At 38.0% G+C, this 17,271-nt stretch overlaps 2 protein-coding genes across 2 annotated transcripts; both read right to left on the reverse strand.

Moving 5' to 3' along the window:
- Nucleotides 1–288: 288 nt before the first annotated feature.
- On the reverse strand, nt 289–3,310 carry MELLADRAFT_71643 (uncharacterized protein; the record flags this gene model as incomplete). The annotated part of the gene is made up of 4 exons (XM_007409021.1): nt 289–1,326; nt 1,440–2,186; nt 2,265–3,035; nt 3,154–3,310. 3 exons carry the CDS (start codon nt 2,695–2,697, stop codon nt 818–820), a joined length of 1,689 nt encoding a protein of 562 aa, XP_007409083.1.
- Nucleotides 3,311–13,347: 10,037 nt separating this feature from the next.
- On the reverse strand, nt 13,348–16,349 carry MELLADRAFT_85503 (uncharacterized protein; the record flags this gene model as incomplete). The annotated part of the gene is made up of 4 exons (XM_007409020.1): nt 13,348–15,546; nt 15,631–15,684; nt 15,746–16,112; nt 16,201–16,349. The coding sequence occupies 4 exons, from the start codon at nt 16,347–16,349 to the stop codon at nt 13,348–13,350; spliced, it is 2,769 nt and encodes a 922-aa protein (XP_007409082.1).
- Between the last annotated feature and the right edge of the window lie 922 nt (nt 16,350–17,271).

The following is a 17,271-nucleotide window of genomic DNA, read 5'->3' on the forward strand; positions in this document are numbered from 1 at the left end:
ATTAATCACACCCCAGACAGAAATGGGCAAAAATTGTAAGGGCTGTTCATATCCCTTGAAGTGTAATTCTACAAGAGCTCAAAAGGCACTTTATTAGATCACTACCTGTTATAGGATCATTTTAGTGCACTGTGCATTTCTTGTCTTTGAGAGGTGACAGACATGTGCACAAACCAAGGGTTATTCACAAAAAGGTTAAAGTATATTCTTCTTCAAAAAGTAATTTCAATCAAACCCAAGTCCCTCTGCTCATGAACCATGAATAAACACCTCCTTTCCTTGTTTTTTGTTAAAATCAAAATCGAATCATGTTTTGATTTCAATTGTAAACAAATTCATAAACCCTTCGTACCACATCTCAAAAAATTGAAAAAGCTCATAAAGAAGGAAAAATTCAAAGCTTTCCTTGCACGCCGGACATAGTAATTATAGAAACCAAAAAGAAAGAAAGAAAGAAGCCATCAACAACAAAATCAAAAAGCTTTTGTTGTGATTACATTTTAAATCAAGATGAAAATGAAAGAACCTACAACAAAAAAAAGTGAAAATAAAAGAATGCTTCGCACACATAAACAATCAAAACATTAAGAGGAAGAAGACACCAATTAACAAAATCAACGGATAGTAAAAGATCAAGAATATTTTTTTGGGATTTGTTAGGCCGTCTCAAATGACAAAGAACAGTGAATGATAAAGAATAAAGAAGGAAAGAGATTCGATATGTAGTCAAGATATACACATTTACTGAACTTCATCACCAATTCATGTGTTCTACTCCACTTCAACCATTCTTCTCATAACTTCGGGACGTCTCACTTCATTGACGTATGATTGATCTCAATTCATTTTCAAGTTCTTCATCACCCTTAGCATCAATCGTATATTGAACCTGACTGATTTTAAACCCATTGAATTGGCTTGCAGCACAAACTGTATAAGCCCCCATTCGTTCCCATTTAAGCCAGTCGCCAACCTTCAAGACCTCGGTGGGCAAAAGAGTTCGAGGGCAGACCAAGTCGATGCTGTCACATGATGGCCCAAAGATCCTACACGCATGTAACTCTAAACTACTGAAGCTACATACTCCTTGACTCTCAGTCTCTGGTGAGATGATGACAGATGAGAGAGGTGATAGAGATGTAACGGAGGACTCCATATTGTCCTCCGAAAGGGCTGGAGTGTGAGGATGATCAATGATTGTCTCTATCAATGGTCTAGCGCCGTCCGAGTAAAATTTGCCATCGAGTGTTAAGATCTTGGGGTGAACGACCTGATGATCAAACATGATACAATTGAATGCGCCATAGACACCGTCATTGATGTAGTCTGAAGAATCGCAGAAGGACAACAGAAGAATAGCAAATGAGAACAAGATGTCAGTGATCTTTTTGAAGCTTTGGAGGAAATCATAGAATGAGTCCGAGATCTCAAATACGCACATAGTGTAACCGGTTCCTCCTCCGAGTCCACCGGGGCAATCATGGGTGCATCCAATTGTACTTTGGTGTTAGAGACTTGCCGTCGAGCGATGACATTGGTAGCAAGCTCAAAAGCCTCCGTCACAAAGTAACGCCCGGGTTCGGCGATAACATTGACCCCGCATCCAACTGGGAAATATTCATCTAAGCCAGCTAAAAGACCTTCGGCAAGAAACTCGAGGTTATCGTCTCCGAATCCGCCACCAACGTCCAAGAGATTAAACTGATATCCATGCTGACTGGCCAATTCAAAAACCCACTTCGCATGTTTCAAAGCATCTTTGTAAAGCTCTGGGTTAGTACACCCACTACCGACATGGAAAGCAACCCCAATGACATTCACACCCAATTGACGTGCAGTTCCGAGAAGCAAATGAACGTTTTCTAATGGTGCCCCAAACTTTTCACCAAATCGACACAGACTTCCACGATCGTCGATGAGGATACGAATGACCATCTTGGCACTTGGATGATGTTTAGCCACCTTGTGAAGTTCGTCCATGTTGTCAAATGTCATCATTTCGACGCCACTAGCATGTGCATGTCGAATGAAAGAGCCAGCTTTACAAGGGTTGGCATAGATGATGTTGGAGGGTGAAACTCCAAAGGCGAGAACTTGAGCAATCTCCGCATGAGATGCACAATCGAAACCAAGCCCGAGTTTGGCAAACAGATTGATCACATGCGGGTCGGGGTTACATTTGACGGCTATAAGGTAAAACATACAGATTCGGGTTACAATAAGTTCAAGAGTGATTTGGTCAAGAATGTAGATGATTGACTCACCAAAAAAGGGTTTGACTCGTCTACCCATAACCTTTTGCCAACGTAGATACAAGCGATAAACCACCGCTAGATCACAGACATAGAACGCATTCTCTCCGTTGGCTTCGCATTCATCCAAATCGATCTTCTTCAAGGCCGTTCTGAAAGTATCGATAGTTGATCCAGAATTGACAACTGGTAGGATCACGGGTGTGCTTTTGCTCGCCTTTTTAGCATGTCGACGAGATGTACGAGGCGGGATGACTGTGTCGATGGGAATGGAACAAGGTAATTTCGGAATTTCACTTTGTTCGACTACTTCGGATGCAGCCACCAAGAGACGAGCAGTTGGGTCGATAAATGAAGTCGGGTTGATGGAATCCTCGACAACGACATGTTTGACTGTGTTGCTCAAATCAGTAGTGCCTTGCACAGCATAAGAGGTGTCAATCATTTCCTAGCAGATACGAGTGTTGGTTTGTTTTTCAGTGGCGACTTGATGTGAAAGATGATAAGATTTCTTCCAAAATGGGATGGTTGAATAATCGATGAGGATAGATTCGAAAAAGTGACGGCGATGGAGAGGTTGAATTCTCGATTCCGACGAAGCCCCACCCGTAGGCGCTCGTCTGAGACTTGGGACTGCCGATGCGGCTATGGGTCCTCGCCCCCTTTGGCGAGGAAAGCTGAGGGCGTTGTTGAGAGCGAGAAGAGAGTGAGCGAAGAAGTCAACCAAGAATCGAAACTCAGAGAACGGTGAAGTGAGTGGTTGTAGTGAAGAGTGATGGATAGCTTTAAGTTGGAAGGTAATCAGGCCGAAAGCGGGATTTAAAAAAAAAATCAAATCAAAATCGAATTTAGTAACTAGGTTTAGGGTTAAGTCTCAATGTAAACTAGGAAATACACGAACTATGACTTGTACGTTGTAGTCTATGACGATGAATTCAATGACTTCACTTTCTGAAGTCAGTCAACTGTAGATGGTGAGGAGAACGAGGGGTGGAAAAGTTGAAGAAGATGTTGAAGTTAAGGGAAGTGGGAAAACAATGGCTGAGGAAAAGAAAAGGAACCGAGCTATTTAGAGTAAAACTTTCAATGCGCATTGAATCCTGCACTGCATACTTTTTGCACCGAGTGAGTTTTTGCCTGGTTGAATTTCGAGCAAGCCTTCACCAAAACAAATTTAATAAAAACTAGGAACGGCACGAAATGGATGGAGAACTATATGCACCAAGCTCGATCACATCCCACTTGCTTCACAATTTCATCAGCATCCAAAGTATGTAACTTGCCTTCCAACTCAACATCTCTTCGACCAGCCTGTTTACGCAATTTTATGCCCATGAAGCTACCTAATCACCATGCACAATTTAGGATTTAGTAGGCACGCGAACATCTCTTTGGTTTCAATAAGCCCCTCACCCAGCCTGGTCCGCCCCCTCGAAAACAAATATTCTAGCCTTGTGCGGTTCGTTCCTGCTTTTATTTGGCACTTAGATCATATTTTGCAGCCTCCCGATTCATTTGAGTAAGCTCTCCATCCATTTCTTCACCTCTCTTCAGAAGGTTCCCAAGAGCGAGCTCCTCGGAACTTGTCCTCCACTACGTATCTGCAAGACGCGAAACCCTTCATACCCTCAATGATAAAAAAAGTAACTTTAAATGAATTAAATAATTCATTAGTCGGTACCCTTGAAGTTGAGATGCCAAGCTAGAGAGCTTTCTTGATCGATCTTTAAACTTTCTACAGGGAAATCCAGAGTTCTCGGTGTAGTTGTTAATTTTTTAATCCTTGGGCCTCCACCACCCTTCAAGTCTTGATGACATCAGACACCACCTTCTTTTAGGCTTAAGAAAACTCAGATCGTCATTCGATCAGGATTACATCCAAGTTTCTCCATCCAACTCCATTCTTTCATGGCGGGTGAAGAGCATCATGAAGATGCCAATTGTATTGAAAAAAAAGCAAAATCTTGAATCAATTACCTCATTTGACCCCACGACGTCATTGTGATCAGCGTTTGTTTGTAAATGACGGCCGTACGGCTACATAGATCCACTTGGGGGTGAAGGGCGGTCAGAACGCTGGACATTGTTCACCCTGATCGGTTGTTGAGCTTTCTGAAGCAGAACCGGAATTACAAGCCTCATTTGAAGAGATTCCTTTGACGGTTTGCCTTGATTATGTCTACCAATTCTTGAACATTAGGGTTGCCCTTGCTGAGTTGGGACCAGGCAGGTGTCCAGCTTTCAGACCAAATCTGCTCTCGGTGATGTAGAATCAATAGTTTATCAGAAGCCAAACAATATGCCTGGCCTTGCGGTGCCTGGCTCAGCACCCCCACAGTCATTACCATACATAAGAGAGTATCGTGTCAAACTTGTGGATGCAGTTCCTCAACTTGGTGTCAATAAACTCACCGGCCTCGGCTCTCCCCAGTCCCCTTTGTTTTTCAGAAGTGGATGGAAGTAGGTGGCACCTTATAAAATTTGGAAGCCAGACAAAGTGAACCAGTTCAAACTAGAACCCATACAATGCCGAAAAGTGAGCACCCAACCAATTTTTGGTGGAAACATGATTAACGCAAAGATCAGTGCAGGTTGTTTCGTGAAGAGGAAACCGTTAATCTACTTCATAAATCTTATAACTGCTCATGGTATACTTTCCTAATTTGTTAGCTTCGATAGTCTTAGCCAGTATACTACAACTTACAAGGAGGACTTGATCATTGAATGATGGTAATACCAGGAGGAGGCTCACCAAAGAAAGGAGGATTTCCTACCATGCCCAAGCCCAGAGATTTCCAAAGAGAATCTTGATGGATTGATATGGATCAAATTGGCTTTTGTAAAAGTATTTATCCTTAATAATTCCTTTGATCGAATGTGTATTTGTAGATAGATGTAAATAATCAAAGCAGAGCAATAACAGCCAGTTTCAATCCAAATTTTGGTATAGTACACACTTACAAGTGAGAATTATTGCACAGGAGCTTCAACTCAAATATCTCAATAACTTGTACTTTTTAGAATTTATTCATTGTGATCCAAACTGTGTCTGCCCAATGCTCACATACAAGTTTCCATGATTTCAATATACTTGCTTTTCTTGATTTTTCTCATACCAAAGTTGCCCCCTGCCTTCCAAGAGTTTCTGAACATGAAGTATCTCACATGTTTACCAAGCATGGTATCTAGAGTCAAATCCCGGGGGAGAGTGATCTGCACTGTAAACATTTGTGGGATACAAAGAAGAATCCGGGCATGTGCCCGGCTTTGTGCCCGGAATCATTTTGGCAGTGAATTTTGATTTTCTGGGCAAAAGTCCGGGCCCAGAATTCAAATTTACTGCCAAAGAAAATCTGGGCACAAAGCCGCACGTTCCCGGATTCTACTTTGTATCCCGTAATTGTACATCATCCTCAAGTGAGAATGGGAAAATGGTCAAGATTGTAGTTTGTCATGAAAATATATATCACAGCACACTGAGCCATAGCACCCACACTACATATGTGCAGCAAGATGGGGAAATAATTGGGAGCCATCGTGTACATACAGAGCTGCTCAGCTATTGGCTCATCTGAATGAGTAGATCATATGTAATACCTTGTGTGATCTTTTTCAGTTTGGCAAACACAATACAAAAATTGACTACATACACTTACTCATAGTTTTGGTGTAATTCCATCAACTAAACTTCATGTAACAATCTTTCTGTTACTGTTGAATGGCTTTCAGAGCATTGTGTGAGTAACTATGGAGATATATGTAGTCAATGTTTAGAACAATCTTGTCAAACTGGAACAAGTTACATGATGTATCACATGTGTTTTACTCCTCCAGGTGAGCAGGGAACTGAGCAGACCTGTATGTACATGGTAGCTGACAATTTACTCAGCTTGTTGCACATATGTAGTGTTGGTGTTTGGCTCAGGTGTGCAGTGATAGATCTTTTTATGACAGACAACAATAATAATCATTTTACCAGTTCCACCTGAGGATAATGTATAATGTTTGCAGTGCTGTAGTCCACCTACACTTTCTGGTGTGCCCAGGTACTCAAAATAATCTAGTCTAGTGACCATAATCAACACTTTCTCATCCCTGCTGGACAAATGATTCATTTGTGCAAGTGTGTAGCAGTTATCCACCTTTTCCCTTTTGTACCTTTTCTTCATTGCATTGCTTGAAGTGCCTCCTGAGCCAAAGGCTATCAGGTACTGTGACTACTTGTACTCTACTCCAGTAAGAACTCTTGTGGGGAAAAGGAAACATGCTGGCTGTTTGAAGTATTACAAGTGTAATCAGATATATGTAGTAGTTCCAAAACATGGGGAAAATTTATATTGTTTTGTGAGAGGGTTGCTGAGAGGTTGTCAGGAGTCTCTTCCTCAATTATTGAGGCCCCAAACCAGGGGTTTTGAAGTTTCCAAGTTGAGTTGGAGTATTTTGTTATACAATCAAAGGCCTTTGGGTTCTTGAGTAACCCTGTTGATTCATTAAGGTGGAGAAATCAACAGGGACTCTTTGAATTTTGGACAGTGCATTTATGTTTGTATCTATTGTATAAAAATAGGAAACAATCAATGGATTCAACCCCTTCTCCGTAGTTGCAGAGAGTGTCACAGCACTGTTGATGTTGGAAAAGGTAGAAATTTAGATAGATGTGATTTGATCTCAGCTGTGTGATGGTTGCACATTTGTGCTTATTTAAGTTACTGAGTTCCTTGATGTGTTGCTTATGGGAATGCTTAAAGCCTAATCTTCTGATTTCTTTGGTGGTGAAGTTGTTCTTGTTGTATTTTGACCAGCCTTTGATTGCTGATGTAAAACCTGCTAAAGTGGGTGTCAATGTGAAGGTGTGTGGAAGTTCACATTGGGTCAAGTTTCAATTAGAAATTTGTCTACTACTTTGTCACCTTTCACTGTTTGGTGGCCTGGGCATCAATGGACTGTGAATCTCACATTTGTATGTGAAACTGCTATCACTACAAGAAAGATAATATTTTCTGCACGGAAAAGAAAAGTCTTGACATAGAAAACTATTGAGATCTCAGGAGGAGAGCAAAAAATACAAAAAAATGCACCTTGTTGCCTGCTATCAGAGCACTAATCCAATTATTTTTTGGTATTTTTAGAGTCTCTTTTGATGAATGTACTAACAATAAACCTTCATTTCATCAAATTACAACCTGTAACAAATGCTGAGAATTGGCTCACAAAGATCAAATGGACATTTTGATGTCTAAGAAACCACATAACTTTTGCATTTGGGCATGAAAGACCTTGATTTTGAGTTCATTAGAAAGCTGAACATCTGCTCCAGAGCTTTCATTGAAAGTGAAAATGTTTAGCTAGTCTGGTAAGGGCGTTATGGAGACATATGTGTGAATTGTTTCAAACTTCTATAACTTCTTTCACTCAACAGCCAGAGCTCTTAGTCCATAACAAAGTATGTCCAGAATGCATTCAGCTTTCTAATGAGTTAATGATCAAGTCCTTTGGAGCGGAATTAAAAAAGTTATGAGTTTTCTCAGAAATAAAAATGTCCATTTGATCCTCATGAGCCAAATTTCAGTCTTTGTTACAGGCTGTAATTTGATGAAATTGAAGGTTTATTGCTAGTACATTCATCAAAAAAGACTCTTGAATACCAAGAAATACTTGGATTAAAGCTCTGATAGCAGGCAACAAGGTGCATATATTTTTGTATTTTTTGCTCTCCTCCTGAGATCTCAATATTTTTCTATGTCAAGACTTTTCTTTTCTGTGCAGAAAATATTATGTTTCTTGTAGTGTATGTAATTAAGAATTTTGAGAGTTTCCTTTCTGTCAAGTAATGAAGATATGGTTGGTGGGCAGTTGCTGAGATCCTTGATGACTGACTGGTGTAGTGATCAATTTATGGGATCAATCAAAAAACATTAATCATAGCAGTTAAAAGGAATTGTTGATTCCCAATCAGAAATAACAACAAACTTATCAGCAGACAGGAAAGAAGAACTATAAGTCCACAGAGTGTGCTTAATGATAAGGAGGTTGTTTGTGGTGAAAACTTTCTAAAGTGATGAAGAAAAGAAGAAGGTTTTCAGAACAATGAGTTATGGAATACTAGATTGTGTGATACAAATCATGGTTAGGTTCAAGTTTGGTGCAAAAGGTTTTGAGTAACAGTTTACATGTTGGTTAAGTGTTAACATAATTAATTGGATTAATAAGAAAAGAAATAAAACAAAACATGTAATATGAATTTATTCCGACACAGTTTACCAAAGTTATTGGAAAGGTTTCAGTGCAAAGGATAACTCAAGGAGGTGGAATCTGATCAATAGAAGCTCTTTAAGATATTGCACATTGAATCATGATTACTTCATCTTATTTTAAACAACTTATGAACATCAGCATCAACTATCAACAGATGGATTCCAAAAAGAAAAGAAAGAAAAAACATAAGAAAAACGGGAAAATATAGGTATACAGACTGGGAAATGGTTTTTGGGTGGTATAATTGGGTTGATGAGTTTTGTGAGGTTATAATATGAAATAGAAGCATTATTTTATTCAGTAAAACCTTTAATCTTGATGGGTGATAAGGAGAAATAGAATTTATTAAGAAATCAGTACTTTTTCAAAGTTGGTAAACAAGGGTTTACAGATAGTTTACATATGTAATGGTGGTATTAATAACATTTAAGGTTTCCAAGAGGATTTTCCAGGATTTTTACAGTTACAGATGATGATGTAACATTGCAGGAGCAATAGAGTATTGGTAATGGCTGTGTAAAGGGGTGCAAAGGTGTGAATTTTGTCAAAAATAGAGGTTTTTGTCTTATTACACATGTCAAATGACATCAGAATGGGATGGTAGATAGTTCATTCAACGCAAAAGCATCTAATTACATAATCTACACAGGAAACAAGAGACAATTTTCCCGCGGGAAGACCGATTACACATAATGTAGTTTCTGAGCCATAGTGTACAAATAACACAGATATAACACCAAAATAATACATTTTGGCTCATTAACTGAGTCAGATACAATTGGTTTTCCCGCGGGAAAATTGTCCCTTGTTTCCTGTGTTAATCAATTTAAACCACTAGTAACAGAGGTGTGTGGAGAAAGTTATAAGGGGAATAAGAAATTGGAGTGAACTTTGGATTTGCCACTTACATGCATACATGTAACAACATTTACACAAAAACCTTAACTTCACAACTCAATAACTCATCCATCACTCATCATAAGTATATGATATGGGGCCAATTATTAATCAGCATCACGAGATCTATAAGATTCACTTTAGTAATCAAAAATTTGACATCATTCCAAAAAACCATAACTTCAAAAATAGGCTTTCAGCCAGATTACAAGGAAAAAACCACCCTTAGTCAGCATAAGAAGTACTGTGTAGCATCTGGTTACATCATTGATTACTTTTGGCTGTGTAAAATCACATCATCTATCAGTAACAAATTCATTACAATACATCATCAGAGGGTCCTTAGAGGTTTTTGGTCAACATTGATTGGTTTCTGAACCTGTTGACTGTCAGCCCTGAGCCCTGTGTGCAGGACCACGGACCAACAAACACACATGTAAATATACATAACTGGTTTAAAACCATAGGAATTACACCTCATGACTCAGTATCAAGAGTCACTTAGATAACAAGACTTAACTAAGACTTGAATAGTAAATCAAACCTAACCCAAACCTAACTTAAAGAAAGACAAACCTAAGATCCAACCACAAGTTGAAGCCTAAGTCTTGGAATATATATACCCCTCCTCTTCCCACTTTGGAAGAAGGAGCAACTTCATATTATTACACAACTATTCATCACGTCTTACTTAATTCTTTACAAGAATATTGAGTATAGTGATTGTGTTGTTTTTCCTGATTATCCAAGTTCTACTTCTCATCTAGGTATTTGTAAAACCTCAAGTGGTGTTCTGAGCTTGTGGGTTCATCAGCTAACAGAACAAGCTTCAAACTTCAAAAGGCCACCTCATTGGAGAGTCTAAAGTACTGCAGGCTGGTTAGTTGTAAGATCAACCCAAGCTCAGAGTAATATCCTCAGAAGGATTACTCAGCCATCCCACTGGCAACAAATTCTCTTATCAGAGGTCAGTTAACTGTAGTCTTTGCTTGGGTGTACCAAGCCAAGACTTACTATCTTACTACTCTTCACCCTTTTCTAGTGAAGAGTCAGCCAACAGTTGCTGATTCCTCACAGCCAACAGTTGCTGACTCCTCACAGACACCCACACTACATAAGTGCAGCAGGCTGAGTGAATTGATGGCTACCATGTACATACATGTTTTGCTCAATCATGTCCTCATCTGGATGCGTGAATCATATGTGATACATGCTGTAACTTTTCTTCAGCTTGACAAAATCATTCCAAAAATTGACTGCATAAACTGACTCAAATATTTGGTGTAATTTTGTCAACTAAACTTTATGTAACACCCTTCCTGTTACTGATAAACGGCTACAAGAATGTTGCCTGAGTGGCCATGATGATATCTGTAGTGGATTGTTGGGCAAATTTTCACATTGGCAAAAAAGTTACATGACATATCACATCTGATTTACAGCTGTTGTGAGAACTAATGGTGCCTTTTTTATCTCTTCTGTTGTGTGAAGACTTAATCCAAAACTGACAAATACTCAAAAAACTCCTTTTTGAGCATGCATACTGTGAGATTAAAGCATATTGAATGCACCAAAACAAGGTTTAGGCCTGTGAAGCAATAATCAACACCTTGAAAGTCACCAATAGTTCTCACAACAGCTGTATTTAGTCAGATGGGCAGACAGCTGATCAGACCTGTATGTACATGATAGGCAACTATTAACTAATCCTGTTTCACATATGTAGTGGGTGTCTTATGGCTCAGGTGTGCAATGATGGATCCTTTCATTGCAAGTTAATGATTTCCCACATCCCACTTGGGCAAACTGAATGATGTTTACAGTGAAATGGTGTTTCCCAAAAGTTTCTGCCATACATTTCTCCATATTCTTCCTAGAATCAATTAATCAAGGAACAATATGACTACTCATGTACAATCCACATGTACATATATAAATATGTTGTGTACAGGAAGGCTGAAAAAGACAAAAAAGTGGAGAAACTTATTACAAAAAATAATATCAAATTTAATGGGATATTTACAAAGATTTGAGATATTAAAGATTCAAGTCTTAAGTATAGTATAATTTAGTGTAGACATGGATGATATCCAGCTAAACAGTCTTACAGTATACTTGGATAAAGTACAAACTGCCTGTGTGACACAGATGCTATGCACTGTGCACTGAGGTTGTTGGGACTTGTACTTTGACAAAATTGTGTGCACCCAGAGTTGCAATCAATCAATTTTATAATTGACTAGAATTCAACATTATCACCCAACAAACAATCCTCACTGTAACCATCACAACTACACTACTACTCTTCATCATCCCAAACAAGTAATATAGTGTGTGTATTTGACTCAGTGTAATCTAGCCTATAGGAGATCCTTTTCAATCTTTTTTCAAAAATATCCTTGGATAATTTCCCCACATTGTCCTGAATTCTCATGGTTCATTGTCTTGGGTCACTGGATTTTGTGACTCTTGGACTGTGTTTTCCTTCACCACTCAAAAGATCATGTATTGCAAAGAATCAGCTTCACATGCTAGCTCATAACCATTCTTGTATAGAATCTGGTAATGGATCAAGTGACTGAGGTGCAATCAGATATTCCAATAAAGTGATCCCAAATCTTCCAAGGGGTTGCAGTCAGACAATGTTTTGGCTCCTTTTGTGCATCATCAGTCAAGCTATTGCTTTCATCAGAAGATGTTGTAAAAATACAGTCAAGATAAGAATCTTGGTGAGAAAAGTGAGGTGAGGTGAAGATTTTATGATTGGATGACAAAGAAAAATTCTGGTTGATTGCAAAATTCATCAGTGAGAACTTTAGGTGCAAACAATTTTATCAAATTACAACTCACAACAACCTTCTTTCACAATGACTTAAGATTTGCAATGAAAGGTGCTCCTTGCTTGATAATCTGAATCAGGGACACTATATCATCATCAAGAAACTGGTTAATTGATAGATTTAGTAGAATGGAAAGACAAACCCAAAAGATACCATTTGTGGTTAAAAGACAAAGACATTTCCCCTTAATGTTTTGATCAGTTGATCAAAGTCTTGATTTTCCCAAACATGAACCATTAAATTAAACCCTTCATAGCTCAACCAATTCTCAACTTTTCCCATTTTTTTCAAACCTCAAATCTTTACCTAAAATCATTTCATTTGTGTACATAACACTTCTCTATACACTACAGATTTTCCAAACCCATGAATCTATTATTTTAAACAAACCCAAACCCAAAGTAAAAACTTTAACCAACCTGAGTTTACATTACTTACATGGAAAGTGTACCACAAGACTTTAAATTTCTTTAAACAGAACATATAATTTGAAAACTTCTTTTATGACCATCTATACCTTCTCCTTCTCCCTCATTCCAATCCCCCCCCAAAAAAAAACAAACCTCAAAAACCCTAAATAATTCATTCCATTTTTCCCAAAAAAATTTAAACAAACAAAAATCCACTAAGTTAATCACATTTATGTATATCCACAGTACCATTCTGTCTCCCTCTCTCTCCCTTCTCTCTCTCCAAAAAAAAATAATATGTATACATATATTTACAATATGAAACAATCATAAATAAAAAAACTACCCTTCCCAAAATAAGTATATATATAAATTTTTGCAAAACCCAAACCCACCCCCGAAAAAAAAACTCATCATCATCATCATCAATATACATAAATACAAATTCATAAAAGCTTCAAAGTTGATTGATCAGTTTCAATAATCTGTATCAAACTTTTTTTCCAAAAAATGAAACCCTTGACCCCAAAAAACACTTTCACTTTCACTTTCTTTGTGACTTTTTCTTTTACACATCTTTTTTATAACAATGATCATCAACAAAAAAAAAACCATCATCTTCTAATCCAATCCCAATCCCAATCCCAAATCCCAAAACCAATCCAAATCAGTTTCCAAAATAAATCATAAACCTCAACCCAAAAGTTTTCCAAATTTGATTCGAAGACTTTCATGACTACTAATACTACTAAAACTATCCCTACTCCTCCTCTTCTGTTCTCTCACCCCTTCTTCCTGCTCATCCTCATCCTCCTCATCTTCCTCTTCCTCATCTTTCGGTAAAGAAGATCCCAAAGCCATTCCATCCAGATTCACATCTTCATCATTCTCGACTCCTTTCTTCCTACAACTGATCGCCCCTTCGAAGCCCAAGCCCAACTTCAAGCCTTCAATCTCTTCATTCTTTTCAATCTCAATCGGTGTCATCTGTAATCCAAACTGATTCTTTCTTCTAGAATTCCGTTTCTTACTCTTCTTAATCAACGTTCGATGTTCCATGATCTCTTCTTCGGTGATTTGATACCGTTTCACATTCCTTTGAATTGGTGAATCAGGTGGTGAATTCATTCTAGAAGTAGGTGCCGATCTAGACTTATACAATTCATTTTCATTCCTTTGAATACACTTCTTTCCCTTGACCTTCTTTTTCCCTTCTTCTCCCTCTTCTTCTTGATCATTCCTAACTTCATCTAATCTAGTCGTAATATTCGAAAGAGGTGGTAATGTAAATCGATGATGATTCCCACACCCAGATCCAGATCCCACTAAAACCCTAACCGGTGAATCATCATTCAAGATATCTTTTAATCTACCTTTTTGATAATAACTTGGATTCAAACTTTCTTCTTGATGAATCAAATTTGATAAAGAAGATGAAGATTGAATCCTAGATGGAGTTCTAGAAACCCTCATCGATCGATCTTCACTTTCTTCCATCTCGACATCCATCTTAGACCTCATCCCAATCGAAGAAGAAGCCACAGAAGCAGAAGCAGATGAGCTTAAACTTATCATAGCTTGTCCTAACCTAAGTGGTGGTAAATTGATCGGACTAGTAGCTCTAGACGTCGAAGGATGAGGTGAAGGCACCGTAGAAGGCACCACACTCGTAGCTTGTGTACTTCTACCTTTCATTAAACTTAACTTACTCATCGGACCTAAAACAGGACTATCAGATGGAGTGAACTGATGAAAAGGACCGAACGGTAAATGTGAAGAAGATCTTTCATCATCACTTAATTCATCATGACTCGAAATAGGTGAATTCAAAACTGAGACGGTCGTACTAGATGGATGTGAATAAGGTTGATAGGCATGTCGATGTTTACGATGATGTGGATGTGGATTGGAATTCGAATTCGAAACTTCATGTGAATGTCGAATCAAATCATCATGTGAATGATTTAAATTAGGTTTAACCGAATGGGATTGATAACTTGAACCTCTTCTTGATCTAGGTAAATAAAAATCACTCTCTTCTTCTACTCTTCTTTGTTCTTCTAAGGCTTCAAAGGCTACACCTGATTGATGGGTTCCATAAAAATGGTTCGGTTCGGTTTGGGAAGAAGGATGTGGACTGTTTCGAACAAAATCGGCTGGACTCGGTAATGGATGATGTGATTTCATCGCACTTTGATCTGTTGTTGGATCAAGATGTGAGAATCCAAGTTGTTCTGGGTGTGAGTTTGGATGTGGATAATGTAGATGAGAAGGAGCCGATCGACTTAGATGATATGAATGATGAGGTGGATTTGAAGAGTTGATAGGTGGGATCGGATTCAATTGTGAATGATGAGATGAGATGGGATTTAATTGAGAATGGTGAGGTGAATTTGAATTTGATTGAGTGTGGATAGGTGAGATAGGATTCAGTTGAGAGTTGATAGGTAGAATAGGATTCAGTTGGGTGTGATTAGGTGAGATTGAATTCATTTGAGAATGATGAGATGAGTTGAGATTGAACTGAGAATGAGAGTTAATCGGAGTGCTAGGATTAAGTTGAGATTCCAAAGGATTGATTCGATTCGAATGTGATCGTTGATCTAAGTAATCCGAATGTTGAACTTGATGAGGTAAATGATGATGAAATGATGGGATGTTTTGATTGAGATGAGAAGAGGAATGTGACAATGGTTCTTGAGATGGTTGAGGATTGATGAGATGATTTGGATGGTATGGATCATGTTGATTGAGATGATGAAAGGTTGCAGTTAAAGAAGTCAGATTAGAGTGTGGATGATTCGAAATCCTTGATTGATGATGATGATTGCCTGTCGTATCATATGAAGTGGTAGGATTTTGAATAGATTGAGCATATGAAGAGTGAATAGGCTAATGGAGTGGAATCGTAAGATTTGTCAGTGATCATCAATGTCAGATAGGTTGAGAATGATCACTTGAAAAATTCAAACTTACTTGAGAGTTCATATTCAGATTCAATGAGGATGATCTCGAAAGATTGGATTCAAGCTATAGAAGAGAAGCCGATTAGTTAATCAATCAAAATGAACATCATCAAAGGAAGACTAACCAATGAATGATGTTGATCGATTTCGAGCTGTTGTTGATGCTGCTGCTGTTGTTGATGATGATGCTGCTGCTGCTGTTGCTGATGATGATGTGGTAGTGGTAGTGGTAGTGGTAGTGGCTGTGGCTGATGATGATGATGATGGTGATGACGCTGTTGCTGTTGTTGTTGAACTGATTTGTTCTTTTTACGTTGAGTTGGATGAGTATGAATTCTAGCATGACGAGTAAGTTCATCAGATCTAGAGAACCTTTTATCACAACCTAGATGAGTACAATGATGAGGTTTTTCTCCAGTATGAGTTCGAATATGACGAGTTTGATGTTCTAATCTATAGAATGCTCGATCACAGATTGGACATTTATATGGTCTGTATATAGTTTGAGATGAGATGAAAGAATAAGATCAGATCAGTAAGAATCAATAAGTGATGATGAAGATGATGAATGATGAGTTACCTTGGTATTTTAGATTTATCAATGTTATAGATATCATCATTTGAAGTTTGATTGATAATCGATTCTTGATTTGATAGATTGGATGAAGATGGATGTTGATGATGTTGATGATGAAATGAAGTTGAAGTTGAGATTGAATGAGGTTGCATGTTACTTTGTTTGAATTGATGAATTGGTAATCAGAATGGTAATCAGAATGGTAATGAGAGTAGTTTGGTTATTTTTGATTTCTTTTTTCTGTTCCGATGATTTACTTTTCCTTTTGTGGGGTGTGTATTGTGTTTGGGTGTGGGGTTCACTGTTCAGGGTGTGTGTGTGTGTGTGTGAAATTGGAATGAATGTTGTCTGAAAGTTGATGTGCTGATGTGATGAATTGTGCTGTCAACTGTCACTGTGTACTGTGATTCAAATTCAATTGACAGTTGTGGAGAGTTTGAAATGTTTTCAACACAAACTTGCTGAGAAAGCTTGTGTACAACAAGTTGATGTCTGTATTGATCGAGATCGGATATGTTTATGTGGAGTCAGAGTGTGGAGTATTAAGGTGAGTGTGCTCAAGTGAGAATTGCTAGAATGGCTGAAAGATCAAAGTACAATCAAATCCAAGTTGATGATCAGCTGGATTTTACACAATCAGATTAAAAAATTGAAAAGTTCAAATTGAGGGGAAATCAACTCAAACACCCAATTCACCGAATCAAACAAACTCATGGAAAATCAAAATTCACAACTGCGCTTCCGTTACATTAAAAAAGACTGCTTATCTTTCTTGGTGATACACAATCGGTTTATTTTTAAACTTGAAACTTGATCAACACAAGCTTTTGAAATTTAATTATCTTTTTAAAACTTAATACATCTCATTTAAGAAAAACTTACCCCAAATTGCCCGCAAAACTCGAGCAAATTGGTGGGGAATTTGTGGCAAGCTTTTCTTAGATGACTGTATATGTTATACAAATCCAATGAATTCCTTATCTGCGATTTCACATTCTTTCGTATGATTTTGATTGAGCATTTTTTAAGTTTTGGTTTCAAAGAATTCACTTCACTGAATTGTCAATCTCAGTC

This window comes from Melampsora larici-populina (genome assembly GCF_000204055.1).
Source record: "Melampsora larici-populina 98AG31 unplaced genomic scaffold MELLAscaffold_14, whole genome shotgun sequence".
NCBI classification, from domain to species: Eukaryota; Fungi; Basidiomycota; class Pucciniomycetes; order Pucciniales; family Melampsoraceae; genus Melampsora; species Melampsora laricis-populina.